Source organism: Leptopilina boulardi, unplaced genomic scaffold (genome assembly GCF_019393585.1).
Source record: "Leptopilina boulardi isolate dan_hultmark-lab unplaced genomic scaffold, ZJU_Lbou_2.1 LbouV2_121, whole genome shotgun sequence".
Classification (NCBI taxonomy): Eukaryota; Metazoa; Arthropoda; class Insecta; order Hymenoptera; family Figitidae; genus Leptopilina; species Leptopilina boulardi.
Window position 1 is genome coordinate 1,108,908 of NW_026137665.1, and position 22,110 is coordinate 1,131,017.

At 24.7% G+C, this 22,110-nt stretch overlaps 1 protein-coding gene across 7 annotated transcripts in view; it reads right to left on the minus strand.

The window, feature by feature from the left end:
• The window catches only part of LOC127286141 (protein bric-a-brac 1), a 108,732-nt gene that overhangs the window by 3,782 nt on the left and 82,840 nt on the right, over positions 1–22,110 (minus strand). For 3 of the 7 annotated variants that reach the window (XM_051312463.1, XM_051312456.1, XM_051312507.1), the window contains 5 exons: positions 13,332–13,592; positions 9,798–9,954; positions 6,353–6,511; positions 3,958–4,296; positions 2,463–2,913 (listed from right to left, as the gene is read on the minus strand). In XM_051312463.1, coding sequence (XP_051168420.1) covers positions 2,463–2,913; positions 3,958–4,296; positions 6,353–6,511; positions 9,798–9,954; positions 13,332–13,592 — 1,367 coding nt within the window. Of the gene's footprint in view, positions 1–2,462; positions 2,914–3,957; positions 4,297–6,352; positions 6,512–6,844; positions 7,978–9,797; positions 9,955–13,331; positions 13,593–22,110 lie in introns of those variants that run through there. The other 4 variants (XM_051312468.1, XM_051312487.1, XM_051312476.1 and 1 more) reach the window with 4 other exon arrangements.

Genomic DNA, 22,110 nt, shown 5'->3' on the forward strand with positions numbered 1-22,110 from the left:
AAAATAAAACTCGATTAAGTTTGAATTCATTTTAAACCATACTGGCAAATCCAATGAAATATTGAGAATTAACTTCACAATAAAATATTTTTTTCCCTTTGAAAAATAAAAAAATTCGTAGTTTTTTTTTAAATTAAAAAATTTTTTAAATTGTATAATTTAAAAAGTTTAAAAAAAAACTGAAATTACACAATTTGTAAAATTATAATGATAATGTAATAAAAATAATTTTTTTTTTGTTCAAAATTTTTAAAAAAATTCGTACCTATAATATTGAGATTTTATAATATTTTGGATTGTAAAATCAATTTAAAAAAATGTATAAAAATTCACTTTTATATTGAACTTTTCTAATTGACAAAAAAAAATAATAATAAAAATAGTCTCCGTTTCTCGACGAGAATTCTCTTCAATATGTATATGATATGAAAACTAGGAAATGTAAAATAACGAAAACATGATATTCAGTTCATTCAAAAAAGCAAAAGTCGAAAAACAATATCAAAAGTAAAAATGTAAAAACTCACCAGAAAGGATCAAATTTACATTTTTTTGTTTAGAAAAAAAAATAAAAAAAAAACCCAGCAATTACTCATTTTTAATGAAAATACAAATTTTTTTTCTTTGAATTATTTTATGAAATTGTTTTTGTATTTTTGTCAAACATTGATTTGTTCAAATTTTTTTCGGAATACACTCAAGCCTTGAAGTAAAAAAAAAAAGTTGCTTTAGTAGTTTTACATTATAAACAAAAGACAGAAAAATTATTCACTTCTTTTTTTAAAAATTCAAACGGCAATGGATTCTTTGGAAAATTTATCATCGTCTAGTGACATTTAAATATTTTTTTTTTTGTTGGTTTGCTGCCAAAAAATTTGGGTTTTAGCCGTGGAATCCCTCTTAAATTAGATCTTAATAAATAAGTAAATAAATAAATAATTAAAAAAATTCGCATTTAACACTATATAAACTGTTAATTGTTTTTTAAAAAAAGGTTAAAAAAGTAATTAATTTCAAGCTCTGAATATTAAAAACAAAAAAAAAAAACGTGTTTCCTATTTTTTTTCATAAAATTCGAATAAAATAAGTTTTAAATGAAAATTTCACAAAAAATACATTGAATTTTGCATCTTCAAGGTGTCTAGCACCTTTTCTAAATAAAATTCCAGAAGTTTTCCAGGTATACCAATTAAAAAAAATTTTAATGTAAAAAATACATTAAATGTACAAGATTAATTTTTTTAAAATCTTTTTTTTATTATAAACTAATAATGAATACATTTAATTTTTGGTATTTTTTGACCTTGGGTCGAATTTAGGAGAAGAAAAAAGATGTTTTAGTTGATTTACATTACAAGAAAAGTCAAAAAAGTCGATTTCTTATTTTTAATAAATTTAATTAGATAGTAAATATTTTATTCTTATTATCAAACAATTGTTATTAGAAATTAAATAAGTTGTATTAATTCTCTAATCTGATTTATGCAAATTATTCGAACTTCAAAGTTTAGAAAATGTTTTAAATAATTAAATTTTCAAAAAACTTAATTAAATTACTTTCGAAAAAAATGAATGTAGAAAATTTTTTTTAAAATAATTCAAATTTAAAAAAGCTGCTCTTAACATTTATAAAATTAATTGAATTTTTAGAGATTTTTAAATAAAATTTTTGTAAATTTGAATTGCTCAAGATTTTTTTATAAGCTTTTGATAATAATAATTGAATTATAGAGAATTTTAAATTGAAAAAATGTTTTTAAAAAATTGAATTTTCGAAAATGTTGATTAAATTTATTAAAAAAAAATCAATTTTCCAAAGAATTTTAGAAATAATTGAATTTTTGAAGATTTAAAGTTAAAATGTTTAGAAATCAATTGAATTTCAAGAGATTTTATATCAAAATTTTCATAAATTTTAAATGATTAATTTCTTTTTTTTAATTTAGACAATAATTGAATTTAAAAGAACTTTCGGTCAAAAAATATTTAAAATAATAAAGTTTTTAATGAACTTGATAAAAATTATTAAATATAATTAATTTTGCAAAGAATTCTAGTTAATATTCATTTAACAATTTAGTTTCGGAAGATGTAAATTTTATACTAAAAATGTTGTATTTTGTTTAAAAAATGTTTTATAAAAAGGGCAAAAATGTCACGTTTTATTAAATTAAGTTAAAAATAGTCTCATACATTGAAAAAAGTCGTACAATCAGAGACCTGAATTTTCCCTAAGAATATGTATCTAAAAACGTTTACGAATTTTGTGTTTTCAAACGCGATTGGAAAAAAAATTCTTAAACAAAATATAAAAATTCCAGAACCTAATGAAAAATTCAAGAATTTTTCTAGGTAAAAAATAAAATTCAAGGACTTTTCAAGATTTTTCAAGGAATTCCAAATCGCTAGACACCCTATAACTAGATAATTATAGAACAAAAAAATAAATAATTAAAATTTACCTAACAGCCTCAAGAGCTTCGGTCATGGCGTCCTCGCTCCATGGAGTTGGATTACTCCTGCTTAATTCAATTCCTTCTCTTTTACATCGTCCATAGAGTGTACCAGTTGGAATTCCAAATTCTGTCGACGCTCTTTGCACTGACGTTTGACCCGATCTAATTGCCTCCAATGCTCTATCAAGATCAGCCGGTGACCATGTTGTTGGACTTGCATTGAACGGTGCCGCAAGTCTAATACCTTCTCTCCTTGCAATTTTATACAAAGTACTCGATGGTATTCCAAATGCTTTTGATGCTTTATTCGCCGATATTGTCCCAGTTCTTAATGCTTCAAGGGCATTATTTAAACTCTCATCGCTCCACGATTTTGTTGGTCCATCTTTTTTAGGCGTATCAATTCCCAAACGATGTGCTCTTTGCCATAATGTTGTCGATGGTATACCGAATGTTGCTGTAAATAAATTACAACAAATTAATAAAATAAATCACAAAACAAAAATTAATAATATAATAAAAAAACACTGGAAATAAAAAATAGTATTGATTCAAGAAAACTCATATAATTGTCCGTATTTGATTCAATATTTTCTTAAGACAAGAAAATTTTACTACATTGTTTGAAAATTTTTAAAAATAAAGTAAAAAAAGACAAAAATTTTCAAAATAACAACAATTTTTTTTTCAATGTAAAAAAGTATTTAAAGAGAAATTGTAAATAATTAAAATAACAAAAATATAAACATCGGATTTAAAAATATCAATATTTATGTTTTTGTTCAATTTTTTTTTAATGTTGTGTAGTTTTGATACCGACTTTCTGTGTTTTAGAATTTTTTACACAGTTTTTAATAATTCTTTAGAATCTATCGCATGGATTTTCAAAAAATTTTATTTTTTAAAACAAAGAAAGAAAAAAATATGTTGAAATTTATTATTTTTTTTCTATTAAATATTGAATTACTTTTACAATTTTATTTATTTTGACTATTTTTTTTATTTATTTAATATTTTAACTATTTTTCATCGACAATTTTTTTACACGTTTTTTTAAATAATTCTTTAAAATCTCTCTTATGGATTTTCGAAAAATTTTATTATTAAAACAAAAAAAGAAAAAAAATGTATTGAAATTTATTAATCTTTCCTCTTAAATATTGAACTAATTTTATAATTTTATTTATTTTGACTATTTTTCGTCGTTAATTTTTTTACACGCGTTTTTTTAATAATTCTTTAAAATATCTCGTATAATTGTCAAAAACAATTTTTTTTTAATACATATTCTAAAATAGATAGTCAAATAATTAAGTTTTTCTTTTTTTTTGACCACTTTGTATGTTTTTTAAACCCAAATGATGAAAGAAAAAAAAACTTCAATTAAAATTTGAATGGGTCAAAATAAAAGTGAATCAAATACGGACAAGTACTTGGTTTTTTTTTTCTTTGAATCAATGCTACTTTTTTCAGTGTAGATTATGAATTTTTTTTTATTTACCAGATGCTTTTGTGAGGCTCATATCATGATTTCTCAATGCATCCAAAGCAGCATCCATATCCTCTTGTGTCCATGATTTCGAACCATGATGATGTGATCCCGATTGACCCGAATGTCCTCTCGAATTATTTTCACCAGAATCCGAATGGACGGAATTTCCAGAAGGCATAAGACCAAGAAGTTCAGGTGTTATCATCATCATATTGTCATTGTCACCTGCCGTTTTTGAACTCACACTCGCTCTATCCGACATGTGACTGTCAATGTCTATTGTATCCGACGAATCCATTGTGTGTAGGGTTTCAAATTTTATTTTCACACTGTCACAATTTTGGATTTCTGTTACAAAAAGAAAACAAATTTTTTAGTTCTTTTAATTTGTTTCAATTCCTTTGAAAAAAATTTTTTTTTTTATTTGATTCAAATCCTTTGGTATAAATAAAAAAAAATGAGTAAACGATTACTTAACTATTTTTAAATAAATATTTACTTAAACCAAATAATTAATAAATTATTAAATTAATTAAAATAATTAATTTGTATTAATTAAATAAAAGAAAAATATTTTTCACGCAGAAAAATCACAATTTTGGCCTAATAATTTTTCTTTTAAAAGTTGCATTGCAAAAAGTTTTCAGTCAAAAAGTTATAGAATAATTTGGTTTCATAAATAAAAGTTGAGAATTTAAAAAAAAATATTCACTAAAAAAAACCAATAAGAATATTATAAAATTAAAAAGGTCAAGAAATTTTTATCAAAATGTAATAATTTGCATAAAAAAATAGATTTTCTTCTAAATCGACGTCGGTGAAGTTCACAATGTTTATGATCAACGATTGAGATGAAAAAATAATTTTCTATATAAAAATTATTATTATTTTTGATTTAAAAAATTTTTTGCAACGTTTCTTGATCAATAATTTTTTGAAAAAAAAATTTATAGGCAAAAAATTAGTTATTTTTTGAATGAAAAAAAAAATATATTTTTTTTTCAATTGTTGATCATAAACATTGTAAACTTCACCCAAATCTAAATCGTTGATTATGAAAATTGTAAACGAACGTCGTATAATTTTTGTGTTTGAATATCATTTATTTAATTTTATGACTACAAAGAAAAACAATTGAAAAAAATATTTTTAAAAAAATTAAAGATTTCAGAGAGACGAAATTGAATTTTCTCTTCAGAACTTTATTCTATAAAAAAAAACGAACAAACAAAACAGGAAATTTTTGAATTTACAATAACAAAACTTTTACAAAACTTTACATAATATAATATTAAAAAAAAAAAAAAAATTATTGATTTTATTAATTAAAGGTATTAAATCATATACCAATGAAAAAACAGACTAAAGAAGAAATTTATTTATTTAAATTAAATAAATTGTATTTGAATAAATAATTTCTGTATTTGAAACAAATACCATTTAATTGAACTCAAATAATAAATTATTTAATACAAATAAATATTAATTTGACATCGATGAAGTTTACAATGTTTATGATCAACGATTTAAATTCTTTTTGTGCAAATTAATATATATTTTTAATTCTAAAAAAACTTTTTGCAAAGATTTTCGTGCAATTTTTGCAACTCGATCAAGAACTATTTAAAAGGAAAAATTTGTAAGTAAATAGTTAATTATTTTCCAAATGAAAAAAAAAATATTTTTTAATATATGTGACTTGGACAGTAAATAGGGAACTTACGTCCGAAAAAATCGGGGGGTTTTTTTTTTGTAATTCATTCTATTCGAAAGAATAAATTTTCTATATAAAAACATAGAAAAAATAAAAATCGATTTTTTCGAACGTTAGATCCTTTTTAACTATTCAAGTCACATATACATTATTTTCATTTCTGTGATTATTTTTTCAAAAATTCAGAGAAAAAAATAATTTCGTTCTTTTTTAACGTTTAGATCTTCAGGCACATGATAATAGTCAAGTAAACGATTATTTGAATTAAATAAATTTTTTTTCCATTGTATTGAGATCACTACCAAAAAAAAAAAATTTGCAACAATTGTAAATAATAATGAATAAAAATAGAAAAAAATAAGGAAATCACTAAATTGAAACGTTATTCACTCCTATTGCTGATATATACCTGGCCGGAGCTTTCAAAGACCAATGAAAAGCTCCGGTAAACACTAATTTCTATTGCTTGCAGATGCTAAATGAGGCTGCGTGGGCAGAGGAACGAATAGAGTAGAGCGCAAATCTAATCACAAGTAGTTAAGCCCGATTAGGCCAATTATTTTGATTCCCTCACAGACTAATGAGGTAGTGACTGCTCTCTTTTTTTTTTTCTTCTCTTTATTTGTATCGAAGGATATTGGAAGGATAGTAATTTATTAAATTAATAAAAAAAAAAAAAAGAAAACACACCTGCAGATTGATGATCTGAATCCCTGAGATGTGTGATTGTTGTGCCAACCAAGGTAGCACTAGGTGGTGTTGGTTGTGTCTCTGGAGGTAAATCAACTTCACCAGGATCAGGATGATGATGTCCGTAATGACCTAAACCTGTATGACAAAACATGTCACCTTTTTTTCATTAAAAGTGTAAACAATCAGTTCATATTCAATATAAAAATATTTTTCGCCCCACATCTGGAACTTTGTTTAAAAAAAAAATCAAAAAAAAAAAAAAAAAAAAAATGTTTAAAAAGAAAATAATCGTTTTTTAAACAAAGAAATTGTAAAATTATTTTTTTCACACCTATCACTGAATTTGTTTTTTCATTTCTTTATTTATTTTTACATTTTTTCTCGTAAGTAAAATGATATTTTTCTGCTCTAATTTTTTAAATAAATGAATCTTTTTTTAATTTCTAGAACCGAGCGACAAAAATTTATTCAAAAAAAAAAAAAAATTACCCTGAAATGTTTCCAAAGAATTTGACGACAATGAATTTTCAATATTTTGCACATTAACACGTGGTTCATATTTTAAATCTAATTTTGTTAATTCACGATAATTTTCAAATTCCTCAAGTTCTTCTTTTATGAAAAATTCATTTTTAACCAATGTCGGATAACTTTCTAAAGAACTGGATGATAGAGAATTATCGATTAATTGCGATTCATTAATATCACTGTTCACATATTTAAATTCACGTTCAACATATGATCGTGGCTCATATTTAAAATCTAATTTTGTTAATTCACGATAATTATCAAACTCCTCTTCTTCTTCTTCAGTTTCATTCACTATTATTTCACGTTTAACCAATGTAAATGGCCTATTAATATTTGTCATACCGAAAAATGAATTTGTTTCCTGAAGTTGTACTCTTATACGAGCATAATCATCATCATTATTATCATCATCATAATAATTGACAGCGAGGGAATTTTCAAATGATTTATCTAAAAATTTTCTCTTTCCACTTCTATTTCGTTGAATTTTTTCTTTTGATTCATTATTATCCGATGACAATAAATCCTTATAAGTGTCAATCATTGTTCACTATTTTAAACCACTCAATTTTTTTTCTAACATTATATGAATAAAAATTTTTTGTAAAATAATTTTGATAACAAAAAATTACACTAATTTTTTTTTTATCGGCACAAAATAATTTTTTCATAACCTTACTTTTTTTTTTGGAGATTTTGTTTTGAAAAAAAGTGTATTTTAAGTAGAAAAAAAATTTTTTTTTTTAATCTTCTCAACACAAATGAAACACTAATAAACTTTTACTCGGATCATATAATACATAGGCTTTGGATTGAAAACAAAATTCATGGAGGCTGATCGCGTACTCCATTTGCATTTTTCGGCATTTATACGGTCTTCAAGGTTGTTCGATTTAATTGTTAAATTCACCATTTAACCGACGCGTACATTTTTTATTCAACTATGTAACAATTAAATTTACACTTGCTGTATTCATTTTTGTTATTCTTTTTTTTTAGAATAATAATCATGTTGTTGATGCCCGCGTCAAGCGAAGCAAACGGGAGGAAACTAACCTAAAGCCAAGAGAGACGATCACACAAGCAAAAAAAAAAAACCAACCTAACGCGAAACGAGATGCGCGATCAGTGTTGCCAATTTTGTAAAATTGGCTCGATTCTCAATTTAAAAATTGTAAAAAAAAATGTTCAATTTATAATTTGAATTTTAATTATCCTTTCCTTTTTTGAATATTAATAAATATTAAGTTGAATTTTATTTTGTATTTAACGTTGAATAATATTTGTAAAATATATTTTTATTAATTCTATTAGAGAGTGAAAAAAATATTTTTCGGAATATGTAAATTTTTTATCATATTTTTAAAAAAAGAACCTATATCAAACTTCTTTTACAGTTTCTCTTTTTTTTTTTGCAAATTTTAAAGAAACTGCACTTACCTTTGTTACATTTTCTTTTGTATGACAAAAAAAAATATATTCCAGTTGTTGACGTATTATATTTTTATTTTTTTTCATAAAAGAATATTTTTTTTATAATGTTAGAGAATTATAAAGAACAAAGAGAATTTTTTAGGGATTTTTAATTTGCTTAAAAATTAAAAAACTGGAAATTATAAATAAAACATGGTTATAATGTATGATTTGAAAAGAGATAAAAGAACGTTCTTTTTGAAAATAATTTACAATATTATTTTAATTACATTTAATTAATTTTTGATAGAATATAATATAAAGAAAATTTATTCTTACTTTTTAATAATAATTATATCACAGAAATAGCTAATGTTTCATAAATAAAAAATTAGTAAATAAAAAATAACCAAATGGAAAATTACTAATTAAAAAATTAGTAAATAAAAAGTTAACAAATGGAAAATTAGTAAATAAAATGTTACGAAATGGAAAATTACTAAATAAAAAATTAGTAAATAATAAGTTACCAAATGGAAAATTACTAAATAAAAAGTTAACAAAAAAAAAAGTTATCAATTAGAAAATTACTAATTAAAAAATTACCAAATAAAAAATTATCAAACGGAAAATTACTAAATAAAAAATTTTTAAATAAAAAAATTACCAAATGGAAAAATACTAAATAAAAAGTTATCAAATAAAAAATTATCAATTAGAAAATTACTAATTAAAAAATTACCAAATAAAAAATTATCAAACGGAAAATTACTAAATAAAAAATTTCTAAATAAAAAAATGACTAAATAAAAAATGACTAAATAAAAAATGACTAAATAAAAAATTACAAAATGAAAAATGACTAAATAAAAAATTAGTAAATAAATAGTTACCAAATGGAAAATTACTAAATAAAAAATTACAAAATGGAAAATTAGTAAATAAAAAGTTACCGAATGGAAAATTACTAAATAAAAAATTACCAAATAAAAAATTATCAATTAGAAAATTACCAATTAAAAAATTACAAAATAAAAAATGACTAAATAAAAAATTACAAAATGGAAGATGACTAAACAAAAAATTAGTAAATAAAAAGTTACCAAATGGAAAATTACTAAATAAAAAATTAATAAATAGAATACTATAAAAAAATCACTAAATAGAAAATTACAAAATAGAAAATGACTAAATAAAAATTTTTCTCAATAAAAAATTACTAACTAAAAATTTCTAAATAAAAATCTACCAAATAGAAAATTACTAAAAACTTACTAAATAAAAAAATTAATAAATAATAAAATTACAAATAAAATAACGAAAAAAAAAAATTATATTTGATTGCTGAAAAAGAAATATAATTGAGAAAAGAAAAAGTGAAAGGATCGAAATTTGAGATTGTTGATAAAAAAAAGAATAAAAAAAAACAAGAAAGAAAGAGCAAGGGCCATGAAAGATTCCAGTTGTGGGGCGCAAATAACCTGGATGATCGACTTACCGTTGTTGTTGTTTGTAGTACTGTTACCGTTGTTATTGTCGCGTTGGCAGGATTCCAGGACTACTGCTGATGCAGCCTCCGCACACTCCTCATCTTCGGTCTGCCAACAGTCCCTGTGATTCTGCGGGAACATCCGGTCCAAATTTAGCTTTCGAGTCTAAAGTGAAGAGAAGCCGTTTTGCCACCGCGTTTATGTCGGTGTAACGACTGAATCTTGTCTACTCTTTTTCCCTTCTATAGTTATCATCTCTCTTTTTTTTTTTTTTTTACTAACACCTAATATTTCTTTTTATCTTTCTATATGTGTGAACATTCAAAAATTTTTTTCTCCTTTTTGTTAAAAATAATTTTTTCCGATATGAAAATGAAAAAATTTATGAAAAAAAAAAATTAAATATTTCTATTCAATATATTTTTAATTTATTATTAATTGCCTGTTTACTTATTAAATAAATATAATAATAATATTGATAATAATAATAATTAATTAATAATTAAAAAAATATGAAATGTTTGTTAATTAACAAATTATTAAAATACCAATTTTCATTTCTATTTTTTATATCATAATAAAGAAGGAAAAAAATGAGCAGACTAATATTTACTCTAAACATTCATTCTCTCTGTTTCAAGATAAATTTATCCATTTTAAGGGCAATTTTTCTGCAGCGTGTTTACTAATGTATAATTATTTATATATAATTAAATTATGAATAATTTAAATAAATAATAATCACAGTTTCCAAAAAAATATTTTCTATATATTTTCTTAAAACTTAAAACAAAACAAAACCTTTTCTATAATGAAATTGGTTTTATAAAAAAGAAATTTTCTATTAGCTTTTAATTTCTAAAATAAAAAATAATTCAATTTTTTCAAAAAATAAAATAAAAAAACTCTAAAATTGGCAAAAATAATTTTTCTTAAATTTTTCGTAATGAAATATGTTTTTAGATTTTAAAGAATGTCAAAAAAGAATTAAAATCTCTATAAATAAGAGAAATTTTAATTAGTTGGAATTTTACTGGCAAATTTTTTTGAAATTTAACTTCCACAATTTTTATAAGTTTTTCATGGTCAACTTTTTTTTTTATTGTATTTATTTTATAAAAGATAAATTTAAAAACGCGCAACATTTTGGAAAGTAATAATTTGAAATTAAACTTTATATTAAAAATAAAAAAAAGCAGCATTTTGGAAAGTAATAATTTGAAATTAAACTTTATATTAAAAAAAAAATGAAAGAAAAATTTAGAAAGAAAAAATTAGAAAATATTTTTTAGGAAAATTAAAGGTATATTCCAATCGAATATTTTTTGTTGAATTTTAAATTTTCTTTAAAGAAATATTTTCATATTTCCAAATCAAGATAAAATTTATATAATTTTTAGAATTTTAATAAAACTTTTAAGATTTTATAAAACTTTTTTTTTTAGTAATTAGACACTCTGCTAGTTTTGTTTACGAACCTAAATTTATAACATTATAAATTAAAATACGTCAGAAATAATTAAAAAATTTCAAAAATTATACAAATATAAAATGTTATTAATTTAATAATTTACACTCTCTATTTTTGCAAATATTATAATAGTTATAAAACGGTTTTAGTCATTTTGAACAATTTTTAGTTTTTTGTTTACAATATTTATTTATATTTGAAATAAATCAATTTTTTTATTATTATTTAATTTTATAACATTTTAAAAAAATAATAAAATATTAAAGAAATAAATTTAAAATACCTAATGTAAATAAAAAAATTATAAAAAATAAATTTTCTAAATAGTTAAATAAATAAAATATTTATGTAGATCAAAGAAAAATTGTATTTGCTTATAATTTTATTTAGTTATAATAAAAAAAAATTTTTTTGCCTTCTGCATAGTTAGTACTCGTAAGTAGTAGTGGCATTCAAGTGAGACTTTGCGCATGTCTCACATGATTGCCACTTACTACTTGCAATTACTAGCGAGACGATATATTTTTTTTCATTTGCTTCAAAAACAAAAAATTATACATTGATTCAAAATAATTAAAAATGAATTCAAATATTATTTTTTATATTTTTTTAGATCGTCATTTATAAAAAATTTTTTGAAAATATTTATATGAAAAATATGTGAAAAAAAAAATTTTTAATATATGAAAAAAATTAGTTTCGGAGTCGAAAATTTTATTAAAATCCAATGAACCGTTTTGTAACTACAATTAATATTTGAAAAAAAGATTAATAAAAAAAAATTTAATATGCATGGTTTATTTTTGTAAATTTTTGATAATTTTATTTTTTTTACACCCACAGAAATATTTTATTTTCCTTTATTTGAGACAAATAACATTTTTTTTAATCAAATAAACAATTATATTTGTTTCAGAGGCTAATAAATTTTTATTTGTTTTAAATAAAAAATTTAATTACAAATAAAATTTTATTTTATTTATTTATTTAGTTTCATATGTATGACCTTTCGGCCTTTTACATTTTCCATACATAAATGGTTTTCTTGATTTTTAACAAAATTATCTTAAATAATTTATTTTTTTTATTCTTGTAAAATAAATGAATATGTATCAAAGAATAATTAATAATAATTTTATTTGAAACAAATAATTTTGTCTCTGAGAGACAAATATATTTCTAAGTGTAAAATTAAATTAAAAATTTAAACTAAAAATTTTCTTTAAAATTTAAAAACATTTTAGTATTTTTAAATGTTTTACTCAACATTTTGCAATTTTATCAATTTTCAGAGATAAATCCAAACACCACCAAATTTTGATATTTCTGACGTATTTTTTTATATACCTAAATATTATTTATTCCTATTGTGTAATTATTTAAACAAAAGCTTCAAAAATTCGTTATATTTTTACAATAAAAATTGAAAAAAAATTATAATCTTCACTTTGGATTTCGAAAAATATATAAAAATTAAAACCGCAATGCGTGGGTATATAATAAATATTAATATATAAAAATAAAAAAAAAAAATTTATTTGATTCAAATAATCGGATACTTGACTATTATCAAATAAATATTAATTTGCATCAAATAATTATTATTTGAATCAATTAAATCGTATTTGTTTTAAATAAAGAAATTATTTGATTCAAGTAAATATTTATTTGATAATAGTCAAGTATCCGATTATTTTGAATCAAATAAATTTAAAAAAAAAAAAATTTTTTTTTTAATAAAATATATTTTTATAATCTTTACTTTAGATTACAAAAAATATAATAAAAATTTTATACTGCCCCTACAATGGAGAAAAATACGTAAGTGTCATTTACGTATGTTTCTCCATTGTAGGGGCAGTATAAAAATAAATAATAAAAAAAATAATTTTTTAAAACTTCAGATTATAATTTAAATAAAAAAAAAATGGTATAATCTTGGGATTATAAAAAAAAAGAAAAAAATGCAACATTATGGATTTTGAGAATAGAAATAAAATTGAAAAAGCCCTTTTGCAATTATTGTTGAATTGCGTCGCTATTCAGAGATATATTGAAGTAGATGCCAAACCTCTTTGTCGCGCTCAAAATCTCCTTCTGCGTCCTCCTCCTTGTATAAGTCTTGATGCCTGGAATCCGAGTTGCGAGTCTCGAAAGTGGTTCTTGGCCTCTTGTACCTTGGATGATGCCTCTTTAGCTTTGTATAGTTTAGTCTGGTGGTGCTGGATTCTCGCGGTGGTGAGCTGAGGCTAACCGAAGGCGGTCCCTCTCTGCTCTCTGGGACCTCACAGAGGCCCTTGATTTTCAACTGATCAGCCGTCTTCAGCAAGGACTAGAAAAAAAAAGAAACAAAATTCAATTTTTTTTTTTTTTTTTTCTTTCTTTCATTCTAAACGTTCGTTCAACTTCTGATACATATACTTAAAATAATAAGTAAAAGGGAAAAGCATTATATCAAAATTCTATAACCACTCATAAATTTTTAGTGACCAAAATAATTTCTTTTTTTTTTCATTTTTTTAAAAGATTTACTATAGCAAAGTTAGTAATTATATTGTGAATATTCATTGGATATAGAAAGATTTAAAAAGAATATAATTTTTATTCTCTTTCGTAGTTTTTTTTTTTTAAATAACATAAAATTTTATAATGAGGTGATTATTATGAGTAAATTTTTAAAAATTTCCAAACAAATTTATCAGTTGTTTTTTGGAACAAAAAAATAAATATTCCCTAAAATTTACGAGTCCAAATTTTTAGTGTTTCGAAAAGTCGAATTTCTTTATTTACAGAAAGGACTAGTGAAATTTTAAGCTTTCAAAATTTAAGTTGATAAATTACGGCAATTTTTTTCAGCTATTTTTAAAAATTTTTAATTATTGAAGTTTAAAAAAAAATATTTATTTTTGTCAATTTTGAAATTGTAATTTAAAACTTTTTAAAACTCGTACAATTTATTGTTCAGAACCATAAAAAAAGTAGGGTAAATGTCCCAATTACTGTTATGTACAACTCAAGATCGACTTTAATGATAAAATAATAAAAGTGTATATCATTTAATTCTTTTTGTTAAATGACTATTAGTATCTATTGAAATCAAAGAAAATTAAAAGGCATTAAAATAAGCTGCAACGCTTATTATTTTAATCCAATTTTGCTTATTTTATAATACCAAAATGGATTAAAATAAGCAAAATTGGATTAAAATAATAAGCGTTGCAGCTTATTTTAATGCCTTTTAATTTTCAGTGATAGAAACGATACTTTAAACTTGAAAAAAACAAATATATAATATTAACTTTTTTAAAAATTGCATATGCTGGTATTACTGCAGGTTTGCATGAATTACTGCGCATCGTTTGCACCCATTACTGCAGCGCTAAAAGCGTTGATTTAGAGGTTAGGTTGATTGTATAGACTACATCAGTAATAGCAGCATGAGAAAAATATATAGATTCAATTGTAACTTGAATAAATAATTTGATAATAGTCGAAATATGCATCTTTAGTGATAATATATCAAATATCATTTGAAATAATTATTAAAGTCATTTTGAAACAATTTTATTTTCTCAATTAGTACAAAGTTTTACTAATTTTATAGAAATCGCAGTAATTGGGGCATCAGCAGTAATATATATTTAATATAATAACAATAATATATAATATATATATTTAAACTACTATTTAAGTAACATGATATTTATTAATATTATCACAATTTTTATTATTCAGATTTAATGTACAAAAAAAGTTGTACCAAAATATCTTGATAACTATCGAACAAAAGTCGAATTTTTAAATTAAAATAAGAAAAAAAAATTAATTTGGCTTACAAAAGCATCTATATATCAATATGTTTATTTTATGAAAATCACCTTATATTATTGTTCCACATATTTTGGAAAATTTACTTTAATTACAATATACACTTGCAAAACATTTATTTATTGTAAATGTTTGCAACTATCATAAGAACATATATATATGAATCAGAAACAAACATAACCTATTGTCGGGTGGTACGAAGACAAACACAATCGAGATTTTGGGACGAAAAAAAAAAACTCTCGAAGAAAATATAACCAAAAATACAGTTTTCATTTTAAGTTTTCTGTACAAATAAAAAATTTTTATCGAAGTTTCTCTTTCGTGTTGTAATATTTATTTAAAAATTAAATATAAACAAATTAGATTTTTAAAATAAAAATTCATTTTCCAATTTAAAAATCAGGAGTATTATGGCGCACTCACACCTTTTTTGCTGCCTGCCTGCCTGCCTGCAGGTTACCATGGCAACGCACGAGTGTGAGTGAGACAGAAAATTTGAATATTCAATTTTTTAAATTTTCTGTCGCACTCACTCTCATGCGTTGCCATGGTAACCCGCAGGCAGCCAAAATGTATATCATTATTGTTATTATTTTTTTCTAACATATAGGTATAATCTATTATTATTATCATCAATTTAATATTTATTAATTAATTATGTAATATATTATTTATTTTTGTTATTATTATTATCATTAAATTATATTATTAACTATCTATGATATACCTATACATAAATATTTTTAGAAAAATTTAGCGAAATTTTTTTGTACTTTTTTATGATAAAAATTTGAATTGGGAAAAAAGTACAAAAAAAATTCGATTCATTTTTTTAAAATATACAGATGCAATACATTCATAGATAATTAATTAATAATAATTTATTGAAAATAGTGATAATAATAATAAATAATATAATAATTAATTAATAAATATTATATTCATGACAATAATAATAGATTATAAATATTTTATTTAAAAAATTATGACAATAATGATAGAAATGTAATAAAATTATTATTATTATTATTATACACTTAAGTATATTAAGGAAATTAGTATTTTTTTTATTAGGAAGCAATATAATTAACAAAAAAAAAAAATTTAATAGTGAAAATATTTTTATATTGCTTTATTAACGATTTCTTATTATTAAGCATTTTATATTGGGATCAGAAATCACGCGAAACTGACCCACCCCTGAGCCTTCTTGTGACAACCATCTTGGTTTTTTATCTCTTTCTTTTGTATATGTTAGAGAAACACGGAATGAAAACATGGCCACCACAACAAGGCTCTCACCAGATGGCGTATCGCAGTATTTCAGATCCCAATAAGCGCGCTTTTTTCGACCTATAAGAGAGTTGTCGTAGCGCAAGCGCAGTAGCGTTTAGGTAGGGATATTGGCAACTCTGGTTACCATGGCAACTTATGAAAGTAAGTGCGACAGAAAATTTCAATATTCAAATTTTCTGTCTCACTCTCACCCGTGCGTTGCCATGGTAACCTGCAGGCAGCCAAAAAGGTGTGAGTGCGCCTTAAGGAGACTGAACGACCATGTTAAATCTGCGTTAAAAATGGTACCCGCTTAAGGCCAACGCAGAATAGGAATGTAACCGGAATCGTAATCGCAAACGCAACCGGAAGAATGAGTTAGAGAAGGATAGACATATTGTTTGTCCTTCTCTAACTCATTCTTCCGGTTGCGATTACGATTCCGGTTACGTTTTTATTCTGCTCAGGCCTTTAGGCTTCAGTCCCATGGCAGTGTTTTGCGTTGCGTTTTGTCACTAGACCATGAGTGTAAAAGAGATGCAGATATATGTTTGCTATGTTTACACTCATGGTCTAGTGACAAAACGCAACGCAAAACGCGGCCATGGGACTGCAGCCTTAGTGTCATGAATATACGGAATGGAACACTAGCGCCACTGATTGTGTCAAACTCAGCTGGACAGTCAGTCATTATAAAAATTTTAAAAATAAGGAGCAATGTATTTTTGGGTTATGTTCAACGTACTTCCAATTTTTCCCGCTGTTTACATACTTCCCACGAAAGCCCATTGTGTTCCATTCCGTATTTTCATGACACTAACAATAAGCGGGTACCAAAATTTGGTCCACTTTTAATGTACGTCGTTCGGTCTCCTTATACTACTCCATGGTTTTAATGCAAAGTTATTTTAGTAGTGTTTTTTTTTCGTAACACTTGTCGCTATATTGAATTGAGATCACCTAATTTGCCCAGGCCAAAATATCGCGCGCTTTTTTGAAATAATTAAATTTACTAAAATAATTGTAATAAATTATTAAACATAAATTGAATTGAATGGACAAAGAATAAAAGCTCGACGAAAGAAGGGACTTTAGAGGCAAAAAAAAAATTTAGGTTATGTTTGAAATTATTGAATTGAAAATAAACAAAGAGAATCAACTCTTAAATACAAATCACTGATATTTATGTCTAAATTAGATTCAATATACAAATTGATTTTAGTTTATTAAAAATAAACGCGTTTAATCAAACAAAAACTATCACTAAACATAACCTAAATTTTTTTTTTGACTCTAAGGTCCCTTTTCTCGTAGAGCCTCACTTTTGAGGAAGTAAAAAGAAAAAAAATATAGGTAAGTATGTAAAGGTGAAGAAAAGAGGAAAAATAAAAGAAGAAAGACAGAAGAGGGAAAGAGAGAGAGAGAGTGAAAAAAAATATTGGAAACGTGGTGCCAAGCAGGCAGGCAGCTATCCTTGCCGAAGTTGGGTGCTCTGTTCTTTAATCAACCCAAGGGTGGCGCGATTAGGCGGGGTTGTGAGGATGGGTGATGGCGATGCCGTATAGCTATATAGTATGAGTAGGGCTGAGTTGAGGGGTTTGGGGGCAGCAGAATAGGGGATGGGGGGAGGGAGGGAAGCTTGGTCTGGTGTCGGGGGTGGAGAAGGCAAAAACGCCCGCAGGAAGAATAGGGGAAGCTTCCGACGCGGTTGTCGCGGCCCCAGGGCCGTATCGACCATTCCCCCCCCACCCTCCACCCTCAAACTCCGATTTATCCTCGTCTCTCTCGCTCTTTAGTTTTACTCCACACTCACCATTACACTATACCTACACGATTTTCCATCAGTCCTCCACTTTCGCATGTTCGCGAATATTTCTCCCAGTTGGAGGATTTGCTAAGTCCGGAAACGATTCATCGACATTTCGGGCAGTGAGCACTCGTATATATATATATTCTATATATATACAACGTACTCACAATATTCTTTTTTTCACAATATTTAATACTTGATTTAAAATATAAAAAAAAATGTTTAATAAATAATTTTTGGGAATTATAATTAATTATAAATATTAATTTTAACGACCAATAACAATACAATACATTTTTAATGAAAAATTTGTTGGATTTAAACTTAAGGGTTAGTTTACAATTAACGAATTTAAATTTCCACTGGAAGTCAAGTAGAACGTTCGAAATATGACATATCTTTATATTTTTGACACCTGCCCTACCCTGCTTTTATCTATTCTATAGTTCCCCGCTCTGTAATGAAAAAAAAGTTACCATTCCCTGCAAAGTGTCACAATTCGGATGTTTCACTGATTATTTTATATTTATTGACATAAAACTTTTTGACATGATTCTTAACCTAAAAAATTGCTATGCAAAAAGGCAATAATAATAAAAAATTATTTTTCTTGTATCGTTCGGAGATGATTTTAAGTTAAAGTTTATTTGGTGTGTATTAAATTTACTGTATTTTTATCCAAAATGCGCAATATACAAATAAAATAACTTACTAGATCAATTATTATTTATTTTTTGAAAATATATTTATTAAGAATTATACTAATTTTGAAGCAAACAAAATTTATGTTTAAATGAAATATATTTTACCAACATAAATTTATTATTGAATTAAAATTAAATATGAACGTATAGCAAATCTATACTAAATTGCAATTAAACTTAATATGGTAAAACTATATAAATATCATTTTCTCACTGTAAGTTTAATGACAAAAACAAAAATTTTAAAAATTAATATATACTTTTACGAAAAAAATTTTAATTTTATTTTTTGAGGTTATATTGTTGAAAAAAATTTATTTCAATTTTTAAACATTAATATTAATTTATTATTGGAGTAATTTTGTTAAATATTTTATTTTAAATTTATAATTTCCTCTTTTTGAACTTATTTGTTACTGTCATATTAAAAATTAAATTACTATATATTAATAAAAATAATTTGCTTAATGTATATACTATATTTTGGAATTTGATCATTTTGCTAGAAAATATAAAAAGTTTTTCTTTTCTCTCCAGTAATCCCCCATCAAGCCTTGATTACGGATAAAAGAGGCCATCTACGATCAAAGTTTGATTTGTTGATCCCTACAGAAATGGAATGACACTTCAAAGTAGGGATTACAAAAGTAATTTACTAAAATATATTTTTAATCAACACTGATGCAAGAAATGGAATGATTCAGTGGACAATAATTATCATAAATTAGAATTTCTATTTAGCAAAGTAAACTTTCAACATCAAAAAAAAAAAATGCGTATTTTGCAGAAAAAAAAATATTTACTGGCTATTTTAAAAGTGAATTAATTTTTAATTAATAATAATAATAATTTTTAATTATTGTTCGTGTAATTATTTATGTTATATAATTATTTCCACCGATTATCTATATTGAAAATTTAAATACCCATATTATTTTTTTTTTTTTATAATGAATTTTTCTAATTTTATAAATTCCAAAATAATTATATAGTTTTCGATATTTAAAAAATTTCTTTTTAATTCAAAATTGAATAACGTTCAATTAATTAATTTAATTATTTTAAATCATTTTTCGAATTAGCATTGGACAGAATTTTATTTGAAGGGAAATTTTACTCAACATACATTTTTGTATAGGTAACGAATCATTTTTGCATAACAATATTGATAGGGAAAATGACTCTTACAATTTTCAGAGTTGAGCCCTTTTCTAAATTCACGATTCGATTATAATTTAAAAAAAAAAATTTTATTTGAATAAAAATAAATTTTTGTTCGATTTTGATTATAGAGTTGCGTCGACAATAAAAACACAGCTACACAAAAAAAAAAAAAAAGTTTTGATCTGGGGGTCTGACTATGCCTACTTTATGTTTTTTGGGTCGCTGAATCCGAATTCGAGGTCCATTTTACCCCATCAGATCAGGATTTTGAGATAACCTCAAAAAACCAATATGGCGGACACTTTTTCGAAAAATCTATTGGATTCGCCTGAAAATCGTTACTCGGGGGTTTTTGGGGTCGCTCATCACGAATCTAATGTCAGTTTTTCAAAATTCAAAATGGCGGATTCAAAATGGCTGACACATTTTCGAAAAATTCATCGGATTTGCCTGAAACTCGTTACTTGGGGGTTTTTGTGGTCGCTGATTACGAATCTGATGTCAGTTTTTCAAATTTTAAAATGGCGGATCCAAAATGGCTGACACATTTTCGAAAAATTCATCGGATTTGCATGAAACTCGTTACTCGGGGGTTTTTGGGGTCGCTCATCACGAATCTAATGTCAGTTTTTCAAAATTCAAAATGGCGGATTCAAAATGGCTGACACATTTTCGAAAAATTCATCGGATTTGCCTGAAACTCGTTACTCGGGGGTTTTTGGGGTCGCTGATTACGAATCTGATGTCAGTTTTTCAAATTTTAAAATGGCGGATCCAAAATGGCTGACACATTTTCGAAAAATTCATCGGATTTGCATGAAACTCGTTACTCGGGGGTTTTTGGGGTCGCTCATCACGAATCTAATATCAGTTTTTCAAAATTCAAAATGGCGGATTCAAAATGGCTGACACATTTTCGAAAAATTCATCGGATTTGCCTGAAACTCGTTACTCGGGGGTTTTTGGGGTCGCTGATCACGAATCTGATGTCAGTTTTCAAAAATTCAAGATGGCGGACACTTTTTCGAAAAATGCCGTCATGGCAAATACACTTAAGAAATTTGTTACGATGCCATCTTGAATTTTTGAAAACTCACTTCAAATTCGTGATCAGCGACCCTAAAAACCCCTGAGTAACGAGTTTCAGGCAAATCTGATGAATTTTTCGACAAAGTGTCCGCCATATTAGTTTTTTGAGGTTATCTCAAAATCCTGATCTGATGGGGTAAAACGGTCCTCGAATTCGGATTCAGCGACCCAAAAAACATAAAATAGGCATAATCAAACCCCCAGATCAAAACTTTTTTTTTTTTTTTAGTGTGGCTGTGAAATTATTACATTTGATTATATATATATTTTGTGATGATAATTATTTTACGAGACCCATATTTTATTGATTAATGACGTTATAAATATTATTAAAAGTTAATAATTAAATATTGATAAATTTTAAACATCGCATGAAAATTATTATCAATCACTCCCGAGTCAATATAAACTATGACTGAATTATTAACTCGGGAGTGATTGATAATTTTCATCCAATGTTTGATATTTTAACGAATGATAAATTTAATGTTTATTAATATTTCAATTTCATTAAATTTCAATATTAAAAATTAAAATTTTATTAAATTTGAAATTTTAAAATAAAAATTTTTAATATTAAAATTTTTTTTAATATATATTTTATAATAAATTTTTGTTACAATGTATATAGAGGAATTTAATAAGAGTATATAAAGGAGTAAAAAAAAAAATTGTTAAAAGAATAGATATAGGGGTGTGACTTTTGAAAATGTCGTTCCAGCGTTCAATTAAATAAATAAAGGGTAGGAAAAGCTTGTCAACATGATTTGGTCGTAGGACGACGACGACGTCGTTTGGTGGACCAGGAACGGCAGGTTGAGGGTGGTTATACGGGAAGGGGATTACCAGGTGGGGAAGGGAGGAGAGAGAGAGAGAGAGGGGGGGGGGGGAGAGGACAGGGAGGATGCACAAGGGTGGTCTCAACTCTCAACGGTTTGGAGGGAAACCTACCAGCAAAATCCAACCTCACCAATCAA